The following is a 14,976-nucleotide window of genomic DNA, read 5'->3' as shown; positions in this document are numbered from 1 at the left end:
GCCAATGGAGACACTGTGCTAGGCCCAATCAACATGTCTTTTCTAAAACCGCAATAGAATAGTCGAGACCACGCTCGATCAGACTGTTGTCATCTGGGGTATGCACCCTAGAGCGCCTGCGCAGCCAAACCTGGCTACGCAGAGCCGGATGACCGCGCAGTGCATTGACATTCCACTGGCACAGGTGGCTTGTGCCATCGCCAAAGCCTGCCTGCCCACAACACAGCCAGGGGAAGCCACCAGCGTCCAGCCCGCGCTTTACGGGATGCAAACAGCTTCCCGCTAAGGAAATGGCGCATGCGCTGAGAAGTTTCGTTCCCAGGCGGAAGGACCAACAGGCAGGCTCAGGGTCTGGGGCTTGAGTCAACCTCCCGGCTCCCCACACCTGCTCTGCTCTGCGTCAGCGGACCTGTACGGGGTGCCCCTGCTCCCCCGTGAAAGAGAAACTGATGGATGCCTTATACTCCATCACCCGTGGTGGGGAGACTCTCCCCCGCGTCAGCACGCCTACCCGCTTCCTTGTTCCTCATCTCGCTGGGAGGAATTCATAATAGCCTCTTTGTTACACCTGCTGTTTTCCATCCCTCCTTCCTCGACTCCAGGGACTCTCACAGAGCAGGCGGGGTTGGGGGGTAGGGGGGACAGGGAAAGGTTGAGAAAACACTCCCTGTGTCATTGGAAAGGGAGGAGAAATTCTTTGCACAAGTCAGAGCAAAAAGGAGGAGCTGGGAGCTTTTTCAAAGACTTATTTACTTCATCGAAAGTCAGACTTCCACAGAGACTGACGAGTCAACATGCTCCAGCCGCTGATATAGTCCCCCCAAATGGCCCCAAGGGTCAAGGCTGGACCAGAGTCAAGACAGGAGACGGGAGCACACAAAGGGGGTCTCCCACGCGGGTGCAGGAGCCCAAACACCTGGACAATCTGCTGCTGCTTTCCCAGGCCACGAGCAGGAAGCTGGATGGGAAGTGGAGCAGCCGGGACTAGAACCAGTGTCCCTATGCGATGCTGGCGCTCCAGGCAAAAGATGAGCCTGATAGGCCACCGTGCCTGGCCCCAGTGAAATCTTCGACACTGCAGCATTCGTATTACCCTCTTTCTAGCGGGGTACAGTATGAAGTACTAGCCTGGTGCTGTTAGGGACTTGGGGAGAGTGGCGGGCAGTACATGTTGGAGTCCTGAATGACCTGGTGACGCCATGGGGAAAAAACCTCCCTCAAGACAGAGGAATACCTGTCGGACGGGTCCCCTCTGCCACAGGGCCTGCGGGGGGAGTGGCTGTGGCTGTACCCACCCACCTCCCTGAGAGACCGAGCCCAATTCATTCCTCCAGGTGAAAAGCTGGCTTTATTTTTTTTTTTAAAAGATTTATATTTTTTTTAATTGGAAAGGCAGATATACACAGTGGAGGAGAGACAGAGAGGAAGATCTTTCGTCCGATGGTTCACTCCCCAAATGCCAAAGCCAGGAGCCAGGAGCCTCCTCCAGGTCTCCCACGCGAGTGTGGAGTCCCAAAGCTTTGGGCCGTCCTCCACTGCTTTCCCAGGCCACAAGCAGGGAGCTGGATGGGAAAGTGGAGCTGCCGGGATTAGAACCAGCGTCCATATGGGATACCAGTGCGTTCAAGGTGAGGACTTTAGCTGCTAGGCCACGCTGCTGGGCCCGAAAAGCTGGCTTTAGATGGACATCTGGTTAGGGTGCCCATCTGCACCCTCAAACCTTCATGGAGGACAGCTGGACCCCTTCATCTCTGGGGAAGTATGTTCCAAGACCCTCCCTGCCCCCTGCGTAGAGGCCTGGGCCGGTGGTTAACGCTCAGCCCTATCAGATTGTCTTCATACTCACACGAGGCTGGGCTAGGAGCGACACGGACAACTCAGGCACAGCGAGAAATGATGGCCTTGTGGCACAGTGGATTGAGCCCTCCCAGCTGCTGTGCCGGCATTCCCATACAGGCAGCAGTTCGAGACCTGCCTGGCTGCTTCTCATCCAATCTTGCTCCCTGTTCTTGCACCTGGAAAAGCAGTGGAGGATGGCCCAAGCACTTGGGCCTCACGTGCCCACATGGGAGACCCGGATGGAGCCCCTGGTGCCTGGCTTCAGCCCTGTGCAACCCTGAGTGTTGAGGAAATGAACCAGAAGATGGAAGCTCTCCTTCTCTCTCTCTGTCACTCTTTCTTTTTTTGTTTTTAAAGATGTGATTTATTTTTATTGGAAAGTCAGATTTGCAGAGAGGAGGAGAGACAGAAAGAAAGATCTTCCATCCCCTGGTTCACTCCGCAAGTGGCCGCGATGGCCGAAGCTGTGCCGATCCTAAGCCAGGAGCCAGGTTCCTCTTCCGGGTCTTCCACGCGGGTGCAGGGTCCCAAGGCTTTGGGCCATCCTTGACTGATTTCCCAGGCCACAAGCAGGGAGCTGGATGGGAAGCAGGGCTGCCGGGATTAGAACCGGCGCCCATATGGGATCCCAGGGCGTTCAAGGCGAGGACTTTAATCATTAGGCTACTGCGTGAGTCCCGTCACTCTGCCTTTGAAAGAAATAAATTAAAAGCCTGTTTGCAATGTGATGTTTCTGTCTCTCTCCTGTGGCCCCCCATGCTGGCGACAGCGCTGCTCCGCCTGCGGGTCTGCACATGTGTTTCCTGAGCAGGTTCTCATTGCTGCCCTGGGCGCGGGTGACCGAAGCACAGCTGTGGAGGCATTTCTATGATCCCCACGTGATGCGTTCCAGAAGCATCCAGAACGATGCAGGGGGTGAGGGGAAGGGGGCAGCTGTTACAGCTCATCTGGAAGGGGTAGCGAGACTTGCCAGGTCTGGGGATGCCTGGGGACAGGCAGGAAGGCCTGGGGGGTCCCCAGGGGTCTTACAACCCCCTCCTTGGGGTGCCAACCAGCAGCCTGGGGGCAGTGAAGACCTCAAGCAGAGGTCATCCTCTTTTCCACTGTTCCAGCCCTTTACAAAGCACTTGGATGAACAGGGGTGGTAGTTTCCACACTTCTTAATCTGTAAGGCACAGACAAACCCGCAGCGGCTGGGACAAGCCGAGTCCTAGGAACCTCCACCTGGGTCCCTACATGGGTGCCAAGCACTTGAGCCACTGGTTGGAGAGTTATCTAGAGTTACTTGGGGAGTGGCCCAGCGGGAGGCAGGATCTCTCTCTCTCTCTCTCTCTCTCTCTCTCTCTCTTTCTTCCACAGTCCCTGCACTTTGCCACTTTTCCACAATAAGCCTTGGAAAACACTTGCTCAAGAGGTCAGAGTCCAAGCCCAAATCCCCAGGTTCGAGTCCCACCTCTACCACTTCCTGGCACCACAGCCTTTGCCATCGCAATCCGCAAACGGAACGGGGCAGAGCTCAGTCATCCTGCGCCTGGGGCAGGCATTCAAAAACAGCCACTGGGTGCTCACCCCACTCCTTCCCCACCCACACAGGACTCCCAGAGGATACCGCCCCCCCCACCACCCAGCTTGATGGGAGCTGAGAGGCATATCAGATGCCTGGGACCTGGGGACCCTGGCAGGTATCATTCCCTTGTGCGGGGAAAAAAAAAAAAAAATCATCCTGGACTCAACATCAAAAGATTTTCTTAAAATTTTTTTTTTTCTTAAAAGGCCCTCATCTCCCTTCACCCCCATTCCAGGGTTCAGCCTGGGGTGTCCCCTCCGGGGACTTTCACAGACCCTCCCTAAGGTTCCCTGGACTCCATCACCACCTCCAGCTCCCCCATAGCCCTGAGCCCCGGTAGGAAAGTCGTACTTTCTCCCCAGCTTCTATCTCTCAAACTCAAAGTCACCATATATCATCATCGTCATTCGCCGCTCCAATCGGCTCTGAAAATGTAACGGGCGAAGGGTTCCCACGGCAAAAGCGCACTGCAGGTACATGACAAAGCCCAGGACACTCATCCTCAAAGGTCCAACCAGCCCAGCGCAGCCAGCAAAAAAAAAATGTAGATCCGTCAGCTGGCTCCTCCCGCAACTCCCGGGCAAGCGCAGGGCAGGCCAGCAGCACCTCCCCACCCTCTGCAGGGATGCAGGAACTCCTTCCCCGGACCCAGGTCCAGGGGGACGGACACCAGCGACAGCTCGACCCCCCACAGAGACACCTGCCCCGTGGGAAGGTGTGGGGAGGCGAAGTCACAGCCCTGGCCACAAGAAATCACACCGAGCCACAGCTTTTGCCAAACACCTCGTAGCCAGCATCGTAACTTGCACAGTCCCATAGGAAGCAGCTCATTCTTTTCAACCCCATATTCCCACTCCTGCCTTTCCGCGCATCTCCCGTTTGGGGGGAGTGAACCAGCGAATGGAAAAAAATCGATGTCTTTCTCTGTCTTTCCTTCTCTCTCTGTAAACTCTTTCAAATAAAAATGAATATAAAATGTATCCTTTTAGAGCCAGCGTTAGGGCACAACAAGCTAAACCGTTACTTACAATGTCAGCATCTCTTACTGAGAGCATCCCTCTTCCTAACCAGCTCCTGGGAAGGTAGCAGAGGCAGGAAGGCCCAAGGGCTACCCAAGTGGGAAACCCAGATGGAAAACCCTTGGCTCCTGGCTTGGGTCTGGCCCAGCCCTGGTTGCCGTGGGCCAGTAAATCAATCAGTGGACAGATGATCTCTCAATCTCTCTCCTTTGCTTTGAGATAACCAAATACATCTCTTTTTTAATAAGATTTATTTGATTTTTATTGCAACATCAGGTATACAGAAAGAAGGAGAGACAGAGAGGAAGATCCTCCATCCGAAGATTCACTCCCCAAGCGGCCACAATGGCCGGTGCTGCACCGATCTGAAGCCAGGAGCCAGGAACCTCCTCCAGGTCTCCCACGCAGGTGCAGGATCTCAAGGCCTTGGGCCATCCTTGAATGCTTTCCCAGGCCACAAGCAGGGAGCTGGATGGGGAACAGGGCCGCCAGGACCAGAACCGGAGCCCACATAGGACCCCACCGGGCGCAAGGCGAGGATTCCAGCTGCTAGGCCACCGTGCCAGGCCCCAAATACACCTTAAAGAACACATCCCATGTGGATAGCAAGTCGATAACCTGATCATACCAGGAAGCACGTGACCTGCAGAACCCTGGCCACAGCGGAGGCCTCCAACTAGCACCTGCCACCTCCTGGCCTCAGACAGGCAGCCGCCCTCAGACCCAAACCCTGAGCCCCGAGTGCCTCGTCCCGTCCTCCCCGCCATCCTATCCTCCCAACTCCCCAGCCACAGCGTACCTTTCTGGCAGTGGCTGTGCGTCCAGCAGCGCTCGACAAACTGCCCGTTGATGACAGTGGCAGGGCAGTTGGTCTTGCCCTTGGCAGTCCCGGGACAAATGTCCCCGCATTCTTCTTTGTCATCCTTGTTGAGCATGATGTAATTGTCCTCCACCGAGTCCAGGATGCGGGACCAGTCGATGGTGGACAGATAACAGAGTTCATTGTTCTTCTCGATGCGCACGGCGCCCCGCGTGATGTTCATGAGGCTGGGCAGCCCCACATCTTTAAGATGCACCATCTCGAAGATGACCAGCGCATAGTTGAAGAAGAGCCGGGAGCCGCGGATGACCGTGAGGTTGGGGAACAGGTCGCGGAGGCTCTCCAACCCGTAGACCCGGAAGAGCAACAAGTAGTCGGTGATCATGATGAGCTTGGGGAAGCTCAGATCCCGGAAGTCTTCGGGCCTTGTCTTGAACATGAGCAGGATCTGCAGGTGGCCCTCAATGATGGAGCAGTTGTCCAGCTCATGTAACCTGGTGAGGTTGTTCCGGATGTCCATGCTGGGGCACACTGCGGGGCAATGAACGGGAGGAAGTAAGGAGCTGCTTCCCAGTGGTCCAAGCCCCCACCCCCCCCCGGGTGCCGGTGACCATCCACAGGGGGCAACCAGACGCGGCTGGGCCACACGCATCGCCTTGTCCCCTAGCATGAAGGGCGATTGCATGATAACTCTCCAAGCACTGTCCACTGCCCACTGCCAGCAACCCCTCTCCACACACTCGCTAGCGCCGGAAACCTCCAGTCCCTCTGGGAACAGCCGTCAGCCTGACCATCCAATGGCAAGGCAAGTTCTCCCGTGCCATGAGGAAGGGTTAGAGCCCCGCGGTAGACACCTCGACGGGGCTCCCCGCTAACGGCAGTGCCTTGGAGGCAGCCAGGAGTGGGCTTTGTTCCAATGACTGGATGGAGACTGGATGGAGTTGCCAGCTCCCAGCTGCAGCCTCAGTCCACCCCTGTTCATTGCAGGAACCAGTAGGGGGAGAGGATCCCTCTCTCTCTCTCTCTCCCTCCCTCTTTCTCTACATTTTTAACTACAAGTGTAGAGCGCAGTTCTGTAACCTAGCGGCTAAATCTTTGCCTTGCAACCGCCGGGTTCCCATAGGGGAACCAGGTCTTGTCCCAGCCGCTCCATTTCCATCCAGCTCCCTGCCTGTGGCCTGGGAAAGCAGTGGAGGACGGTCCAAAGCCTTGGGACTCTGCACCCACGTGTGGGAGACCCAGAGGAAGCTCCTGGCTCTTGGCTTCTGACCAGTTCAGTTGCGGCCACTTGGGGTGTAAACCAGTGGACAGAAGATCTTTCTCTGTCTCTCCTTCTCTTTGTCAATCTGCCTTTCCCACTTTAAAAAAAAAAATCAATCTTTAAAAAAAAAAAACCATTTGGGGCCCGGCGGCGTGACACAGCGGCTAAAGTCCTCGCCTTGAAAGCCCCGGGATCCCATATGGGCGCTGGCTCTAATCCCGGCAGCTCCACTTCCCATCCAGCTCCCTGCCTGTGGCCTGGGAAAGCAGGAGAGGACGGCCCAAAGCTTTGGGACCCTGCACCCACGTGGGAGACCCGGAGGAGGTTCCAGGTTCCCGGCATCGGATCGGCGCGCATCGGCCCGTTGCGGCTCACTTGGGGAGTGAATCATCGGACGGAAGATCTTCCTCTCTGTCTCTCCTCCTCTCTGTATATCTGACTTTCCAACACAAATAAACACATTTTTTTTTAAAAAAAGCGGAGTGTTTGTTTGTTTGTTTTTCCTTTGGCCCTGCACAGGCTTGCCAGTCACCCTGTGTCCACAGCACTCAAACCCAAATTGATGGGCTGGGGAACCTGCTCCTCCTCACCTCCCTGGGTGAGCCAGGGGAACCTAAGAACCTTCCAGAAAGAGTTTTTTTTTTTTTTTTCTGTTTTTCCTCCTCACAAAGGCAACAGCAAGAGGGCCGAGGGGGCGGTAGGGAAGGAAGTAGCGAGACCCTTGGGGGGCGGGGCCCCTCGCTGCCTCTGGCTCAGCCAGAACAGCCCCCAGCAAGCTGCGCGCCAAGCGCCCGCCATCGCATTCTTGAGGTGCTCCCCAGTGACCCGTGCTGGGGCCCACACGTTCCTCTCCGCATTCTTTCCGCTCTTACGGCGGCGGCTTCCCTCCCCGACGCGGGGGTCCTGCCCTGACAGGCTCCGGGCTCAGGTGCCCACGGGGCGCGCATGCCGCTGCTGCAACCCCACACCTCCCTACTTAAGGACATTCTAACAGGTGTTGATGGACCCCCTTCCCGCCAGCCCTGCCCACCTGTCGGCCACCTCGCCCCGGCCTCTCTGCGTGCCTCAACTTCCCCAGCTGAAGGTCATGACAACAGACTAGGGGTACGCAAGCTGCTTGCAATGCTGCCGTCCCACGCCCCAGTGCTGGGTTCGTATCCCAGCCACTCCACTTCCCATCCAGCTCCCTGCTTGTGGTCAAGGACGGCCCAAAGCCTTGGGACCCTGCACCTGTGTGGGAGACCCGGAGGAGCTCCTAGCTCCTGGCTTCGGATCAGCCCAGCTCTGGCCACTGCAACCATTTAGGAAGTGGATGGAAAATTTCTCTGTGTGTCTCTCGCTAACTCTTTCAAATAAACTAAACATGTATGTGTTTGAATGTCAATTGGGATTCCTTCCCGGGTTCAAATCCCCCTTCTGCTGCTGCTTCTGGCTCCTGCTAACATGAACCCTGGGGAGGGTAGCCCAGGATCCCTTGTGCTAACAGTACTTGGAGACCCAGATGGAGCTCCGGGCTCCTGGCTTCAGCCCAGACCTGCCCTGGCTGTGGCAAGCATTTGAGAAGTGAACCAGCAGACAGATGGAAGATTCTCTCTCTTTCTCTCTCAGCCGTAGGACATGTTCACTGGGTGTGGTGAGGCAGGAGACTTCTTAAAGCATCCCAAACAAAAGGACAGCACTTCCAGGACAGGTGGGTAACCACAAGCCAGGGACAGGTGGTGACCTGCTCGCCACCACCTGCAGGACCCAACTTTCCAGAAAATCAAAGGAGAACAGTGCAAACTTCACACACATGCACGCAGTGGAGTATTGCCCAGTGGCCCGTGAGTCACCACGTGGGAGCGGAACTATTTGCGTTTCAGAGCAGGTGCTTGAAGCTCCCCGCTTAAGACACTTGCATCTCACAGAGGGGGACCCATCTCTGGCCGCAGCCCCCTTCAGGGAGTGACCCTAATGGCTCAGGTCACTGGATCTCTGTCCTTCAGACAAGAGACGTGGAATGACTTACCAACTTCAGGCTCAATTCAACTCTTGCGGGCACCAGTGGGGTGAGCCCATGTGGCCCATTGTCACTCACTCGCTCGCTCTCTTTGAAAAATTTATTTTTATTGAAAAGGCAGATCAGAATTACAGAAAGGAGAGACAGAGAGAAAGATTTTCCATCTGCTGGTTCCGCTCCCCAAATGGGCACAATAGCCGGAGCTGAGCTGACCTGAAGCCAGGAGCCTGGAGCTTCTTTTGGATTTCCCATGCGGTTGTAGAGTCCCAAGGCTTTGGGCCGTCCTCCACTGCTTTCCCAGGCCACAGGAAGGGAGCTGGAAGGGGAAGTGGAGCCGCCAGGACACGAACCAGTGCCCATATGGGATGCTAATGCTTGCAGACAGAGGATCAGCTCAATCACACTGACCCCTCTCTCTCTCTCTCTCTTTCAAAAAGAGATAAAAATAATAATAATAAACTTCCGGAAAAGGATCTCATAATAACATCCCACTGCTTCCAAACAAAAGGCAGGGGCTTTGGCATAAACCCGATGCAATACTTTTGTGTTTAAAGAACTTGAAGTCACATTCCCAACACAACACTACCGCTCCGCAGCCCACAACCTACTCCATCCTGGAACTCAAGAGCCAGGCTCCAGGCGACTGTACAGAACAGCCCATCTGGCCTCGCAGATCACAAAATGCGGTTCTCAAATCCCACAAGCCACGGCAGTCTCCCACCCCTTGGCACACCAGTGGCAGTGGTAGTGCCACCCCAGGCCAGCCGTTCTGTGCCACCTGACGGAGCTTTCCAAGGTAGAACCAGCGCACCCATACCACCCCAGGGGGGCTTCGGTGTTCCAAGGAAGGCGTCTGAAGAGACAATGACGGAGCAGGCGCACACCTGTCACAGCCTGAGAAGCAAGCACCTAAGGGTTGCATGGTGGTGCAGTGGGTTAAGCAAGCTATGCCACGCCCGCAAGCAACCCAGGCGCCGGTTCGAGTCCCGGCTGCCCCACTTTTCATCCAACTCCCTACTAATGTGCCTGGGAAAGCAACAGGACATGGCCTGAGTTCTTGGGCCCCTGCACCCACATGGGAAACCCAGCAGGAGCTTCTGGCTCCAGGCTTCAGCCCGGCCCAGCGCTATTCGCTACTGTCATCTTAGGGAGTGAACTAGCAAGTCAATTTTTCTTTCTCTCTCTCTCTCTTTCAAATAAATAAATGTTTTTTTTTTTTTTTTTTAAGATTTCTATTGTTTACTTCCTTGTTTTAGAGAGAGGGAGAGACAGAGATCTTCCATCCACTCATTCCCAAACCACTGCCACAACCAGAGTGGGGACAGGAAGCAGCCAGGAGCCAGGAGCTCCCTCCAGGTCCCCCCACGTGGGAGACGAAGGCCTGGCGACTTGAACCCGGGTTCACCACCTGCCAGGTGCTTCAGCAGGAAGCAGGATGGGCAGCAGAAGAGCCGGACCCCGGGTATGCAACTGAGTGAGGGGCAGGGAGGAAGACACTGAGACGGACACTCTTGCAGTAACCTCTTGCAGTAACCCGACCCCATGAAGTGGTTCCTGATAGAAATTAACACCGGAGGTTGGGAGAGGAGAGCACAGTGAAATATAATCCTCCTCCTGCAAGTGCCAGCATCCCCCATAGGGACGCCGGTTCAAGTCCTGGCTGCTCCACTTCCCATCCAGCTCCCTGCTTGTGGCCTGGGAAAGCAGTAGAGGATGGTCCAAAGCCTTGGGACCCTGCACCCGCGTGAGAGACCCAGAAGAAGCTCCTGGCTTCTGATGAGCTCAGCTCTGGCCATTGTGGCCACTTGGGGAGTGACCCAGAGGATGGAAGCTCTTTCTCCCTGTCTCTCCTTCTCTCTGTCCATCTGCCTTTCCAATCAAAAATTAAAAAAAAATCGATCTTAAAAGAAATGAACCTAAGGGATCCTTGCACAAGCAGTGCGTGATTTTTGGAGACCCAGGAGGTTGAGCTCACAGCATCAATGCAGAGACGCCAAATGACACTAGGAAGTCCCAAGTTTGCTCTCTCTCTCACACACACACACACACACACACACACACCAAGAAGGGGAGGTGGGTGACCTTCCCTCCTTGAGGACCCGTCCAGTTAGCCCAGCCAGAGCCAGGGACATTTTCAGTACACCGCTAGGCATCAGCACCAGCCAGACCCAGCCAGGTGACAGCAAACCAAGTCAGGGGCAACAAACTCTCTGCAAAGAGTCATAGAAACTCCCAACAGCCGGCCTTTAGGGCAGCAGGGCACACAACAATATATCATGAGTCAGCCCGTGGGTGTGGCCCCTTACCAATAAAACTTTATTTGCACAAACAGCCAGTGGCTGTGCCCCCAGGGGCCTGGGCAGTAAGGTATTGGTGGGGAGGGGAGTGTCACGTGGAATGATGGGTGTTTGGGCTCTAGGGAGAAAAAAATTACACAGTGGGCTATAAGAAGGTGCAAGAGATGGGGTCTGTGGGCGGGAAACCCCCACCACCACCACCCCTCATGCTAGCTGGGGCCGAGGGACAGAATGGACTAGGACAGAAGTTGATCTGTCCTGCTGGGCGCGGGCAGCGTTGGACCCAGAAGGGTGAACCGAGGCCGGCCAGATGGCAGGGAGGAGAGAGTTACTTCTGAGAGAGCCCCAGGCGGCTGGAGACACCAGCCAGTCACCGCCAGGGCCATGGGTGGGTGGGCGGGGCAAGGGGTGAAAGGTGACAGAGGGGCGGGGGAGAGGCAGCAGGCAGAAGGCTGTGGGGGTCCAGGTGGGGCTTGGGAAGGGGGAGAGAGGCAGAGAGGAGAGGGAAGGTCCCCTGGGGCTCACTGGAGACCTGTGTGTGGTTGTCATAGCAAGAACCCCCCTACACACCAGAGCCTGGGCAAGGGTAGGAGTTAGTAATGGAGTGGTCGTGACCTCGGGGGTCTTCTGGAGCAGGGGAGGGTCTCCAAGGTCGGGGGGGAAGGAGGGGTTCTCCAGGAACCAGCAGGGGAAGGCAGTGATGAGGGGGCTGGTCTCCCTGGTGAGGCGGGGGGAGGGGAGGAAACGGGGTGAACTGCCAATGAGGAAGAATGGCCAGAGAAGAGTGAGCCTCCCCTTCCAGGAGCTCCCCCAAAACTCTGCCGCCCCCACCGCCTGCCCAGTCACCCATCCCACAGCCATCTTGGTTCTGCAACTGCCCAAGTCTCCCATGCTGTCACAGCCCACAGAGCCAGGCCAGATATCCCACAAGGATCCCACCACCCACGGCTGCAAGACGAAATGTCCTCACAGCCCACCCGCACCCCCACCCCAGGGGTAATGCTGGTGACCAACTATCTGCAAAGTTCTGCCCTCCGCCCTGCTCGGGGTGGGGCGTGTGGGGTCTCCTTCGAGAGCTCAGCCCCTCACTAGTGTCGGAGCGGGGCGGGACATTCGCAGAACCAGGGCCATTCCCTCCATCCGTGCAACAGGGTGAGCCCCCCCCCCCGCCAGCCCACCTCCCTCGCCTCCCAGGATAGGGTGACAGGGCAGCCAGAGAACACACCACGTGGCCAGCCCCACAGAAGCTGCTCCGACCCTTAACAAGGTGTCATCCGAGAGCAAAGGGCCCCTGGCGTCCGGACACAAGCACCCGAGGAGGCTAACGCACGTGCTGGCACACACACACACACACACACACACACACACAGAAGGACACGTTCAAGTCCAGGGCTGGGACGTGGTCACACAAACCCCCAATGTCCTCCTCCTTCTCCTGCCCGAATCAGGCCCCGGCCGTGTCTCTCACCAGCAACAGTGCCGACAGAGATGCAGGAACTGGGGTCCACCCCCTTCTGTTGCCACCACGTGTCACTCAATCTCTTTCCCAGAGCGGCACAGCAACATCAACACCACCAGCGAGACACGGACCAAGCGACAACAGGCTATTGGCGCCAAGAGCAGAACTGAACACACGGAGAGAAGTTCAAGTCCTGGCTCTGCCTGTTGAGTTCTGGGTCCTGCCTGGGGAGGGAGGAGGGAGGCCTCGGTTTTCTTCTCTGGGAAATGGGCACACAGGGGTCAACCCGTGGGACGCCCCCAGGTCCTCCCAGCTGTCTAACGGTGACACTAATTGTAACAGGCGGTTCTCATTTATTGCCTTCGCTCCAGGTCGTAAGCAGGGGCTGGAGTGGGAGGGTCCCCGCCATTCCCTACCCCTCCCGCCCTCGCCCGGGGCGTTGGCAGACTCCAAACTGCACGCGCTGGGCGGGCGGGCAGGCAGGCGCTTGGCTGCCCAGGGCCGCCCCGACCCAGTGACCCCACCGCCCCGAGGAGCACGACGCGGGTGGCGGCCTGGGAGCGAGCAGGGCTCCGAGGGGGGCGCGCTCTCAAGAGAGGCGCCCGCGCCCGCACGGGTTGACCAAAGGCCAAGGTCAGCAGCCTCCCGCCACCGCCACCGCTTAGACAACCACCACCCCAGCCAAGCCACGGGGACCGGAGCGATTGTCCCGGCCATAGCACTTGTCCCTTAGCGAGTGAAGAGAATTCACACTCCTTACCCCCCCCCCCGGGTTCCATTTTGGCCAAGCGGTATAAGCAGCAAGGGTCCCGCGCGCACGGTGGCGCTCCCTGCCACCCCTACTCGTGATTGCGCGCATGCCCCCCTTCTCAACCCACCACTCCCTACACACACACACACACACACGCACGCACAACTTACCCTCTCCAGGGTACAGGTGGCCCGCGGCGCCCAGCAGCAGCGCGGCCACAGCCGCCAGCAGCGGCGTGGCCGCCGCCCCCCGCCGGCCCCCGGCGCCCATGGCTGCGGGAGCGCGGGGTCCCCAAAGATCAGAGCGCGCGGCAGCGGCCCGTAGGGGTCATGCTCCGGAGCGGCCACTCGTGAGGGGTTGGGGTGGGGCGGCCCCGCGTCCTTCTCTGCCCCTGCAGCTCCCCACGCGGGGAGGGCCCTGGAGACCGCGCGGCCTCTACGGACTCTCCAGACAACGGCCGTGAGGCCCAGAGGAGGAGGAGGAGGTAGTGGTGGAGGAGGCGGCGCCGACCCCCCGGTCACTGCGGCCCGCGATCTCGGGGAGCCCCCGCCCCTTCTCCGGGGCTCTGCGCTGTGTTGCGGTGCACCCCGGTCCTCCCCGGGCGCTGGGCTTCGTGCGCTCCGAGCTGCGCCCCCGGCGGCCCAGGGGACAGAGGGGCGCTGGGGCGGGCGGGAGGGTGGCGGGAGCAAGGGCTTCTCTGGCCCCGTAAACAACGCTGCCCGTCAGCTGGGCCCCAGCGCAGGCTGCGGGAAAAGGCGGCGCGGATCTGGCCGCGGAAGGGACTCGGCGCCCGGGAGAGGCCCCGGGGAGGGAAGCGAGCGAGGGCGGGCAGAGGGAGGTGCCACCCGGCCCCGCCCCATCCCCATGGTCCCGCCTCGCCTGCCACCCCGTTCCGGGGCTCCCCGGTGCGCGCTAGAGGCTTGCTGGCTGGCGCTCCTGGGGCCACCGCGGGTGCGCGCCAGGTCCCCACCCCGGGAGGAGCGCGGAGGGGCGGAGGCAAGCGCCCCTAAACAACATCCTGGGAAGCCGGGGACGCCCCCCAAGGGCCCCCAGGCAACCAGGCCAAACCCGTGCGTTTTGTTCAACCGAGGGTTGGACGGCGAATACATTGGAATCTCTCGACCACGTTGCACCGTATCTTGGCTCTCCCTTAAAGCACTGGCGCCTGAGTGCTGGGGCTTCGCGCGCGCGCACACACACACAAACACACACACTCCTCCTGGGGCATGACCCACCCACACCAGCGACTCCAGCTCTCTCCATCCCCGGGCCCCTGGCGAGCAGGCGGGGAGACCCTCAGCAAGCAGGTGGACACGCACCGTTTCCCAAAGGCAGCCGGGTTTCCGGAAGGAACCGGGTCCTGTTTATTTTTGCTCGCATTACAAACCCCCGATTGCTTGCGGATTCTCCCATTTAACAAATATTTGCCGACCAACTGACAGATCCCTGCGGATAAAGAAGTGAACTCGCCAAGCGATGATAAAGAGGAGACAAACAGGAAACCATTCAAGGATTCCAAGATGCGCCATGTGGGGGGCCGAAGATCCACACCTGGATTGGCAAGGTGTGGCCAGGCAAGGCTCTCTGGACCTGGCATGGAACAAGCCAGGCTGAAGGAGGAGGGAGGTGGGGGAGGAGAAGAGGCCGGCGGGGACTGCCAGTTGGAAGCCTTAGGCCAGGATTAGAACTCCACTCCTGTTTGCTTAACCAGAACAGCCGGGATTCGAGTCCCGGCTGCTCCGGCTGTGCCAACGGCTTGAGCCCCCTGAACCCATGCAGTTGGGAGACCCACATAGCATTCACAGATTTGGGGCTATGTAAAAATTAAGATGTGGGCCCTGCCGCGTGGCCCAGTGGCTAAAGTCCTTGCTTTGAACACCCCGGGATCCCACATGGATGCGGGCTGTAATCCCGGCAGCTCCACTTCCCATCCAGCTCCCTGCTTGTGTCCTGGGAAAGCAGTC

General features: G+C 58.2%; 1 protein-coding gene across 2 annotated transcripts in view; it reads right to left on the bottom strand.

Annotated features, from left to right (window-relative positions):
- Positions 1-13,710, bottom strand: part of INSR (insulin receptor) — a 71,023-nt gene extending 57,313 nt beyond the window's left edge. For both annotated transcript variants that reach the window (XM_004595727.2, XM_058657773.1), the window contains exons 1-2: positions 13,183-13,710; positions 5,225-5,776 (exon numbers count right to left, since the gene is read on the bottom strand). In XM_004595727.2, the coding sequence (XP_004595784.2) occupies positions 5,225-5,776; positions 13,183-13,282 (652 nt within the window). In that variant the 5' untranslated portion in view covers positions 13,283-13,710. The remainder of the gene's footprint in view (positions 1-5,224; positions 5,777-13,182) is intronic.
- Between the last annotated feature and the right edge of the window lie 1,266 nt (positions 13,711-14,976).

This window comes from Ochotona princeps, chromosome 33, assembly GCF_030435755.1.
Source record: "Ochotona princeps isolate mOchPri1 chromosome 33, mOchPri1.hap1, whole genome shotgun sequence".
Taxonomy (NCBI): domain Eukaryota; kingdom Metazoa; phylum Chordata; class Mammalia; order Lagomorpha; family Ochotonidae; genus Ochotona; species Ochotona princeps.
Note: the sequence above shows the minus strand (reverse complement) of the source record. Positions and strands in the feature narration are given on the sequence as shown.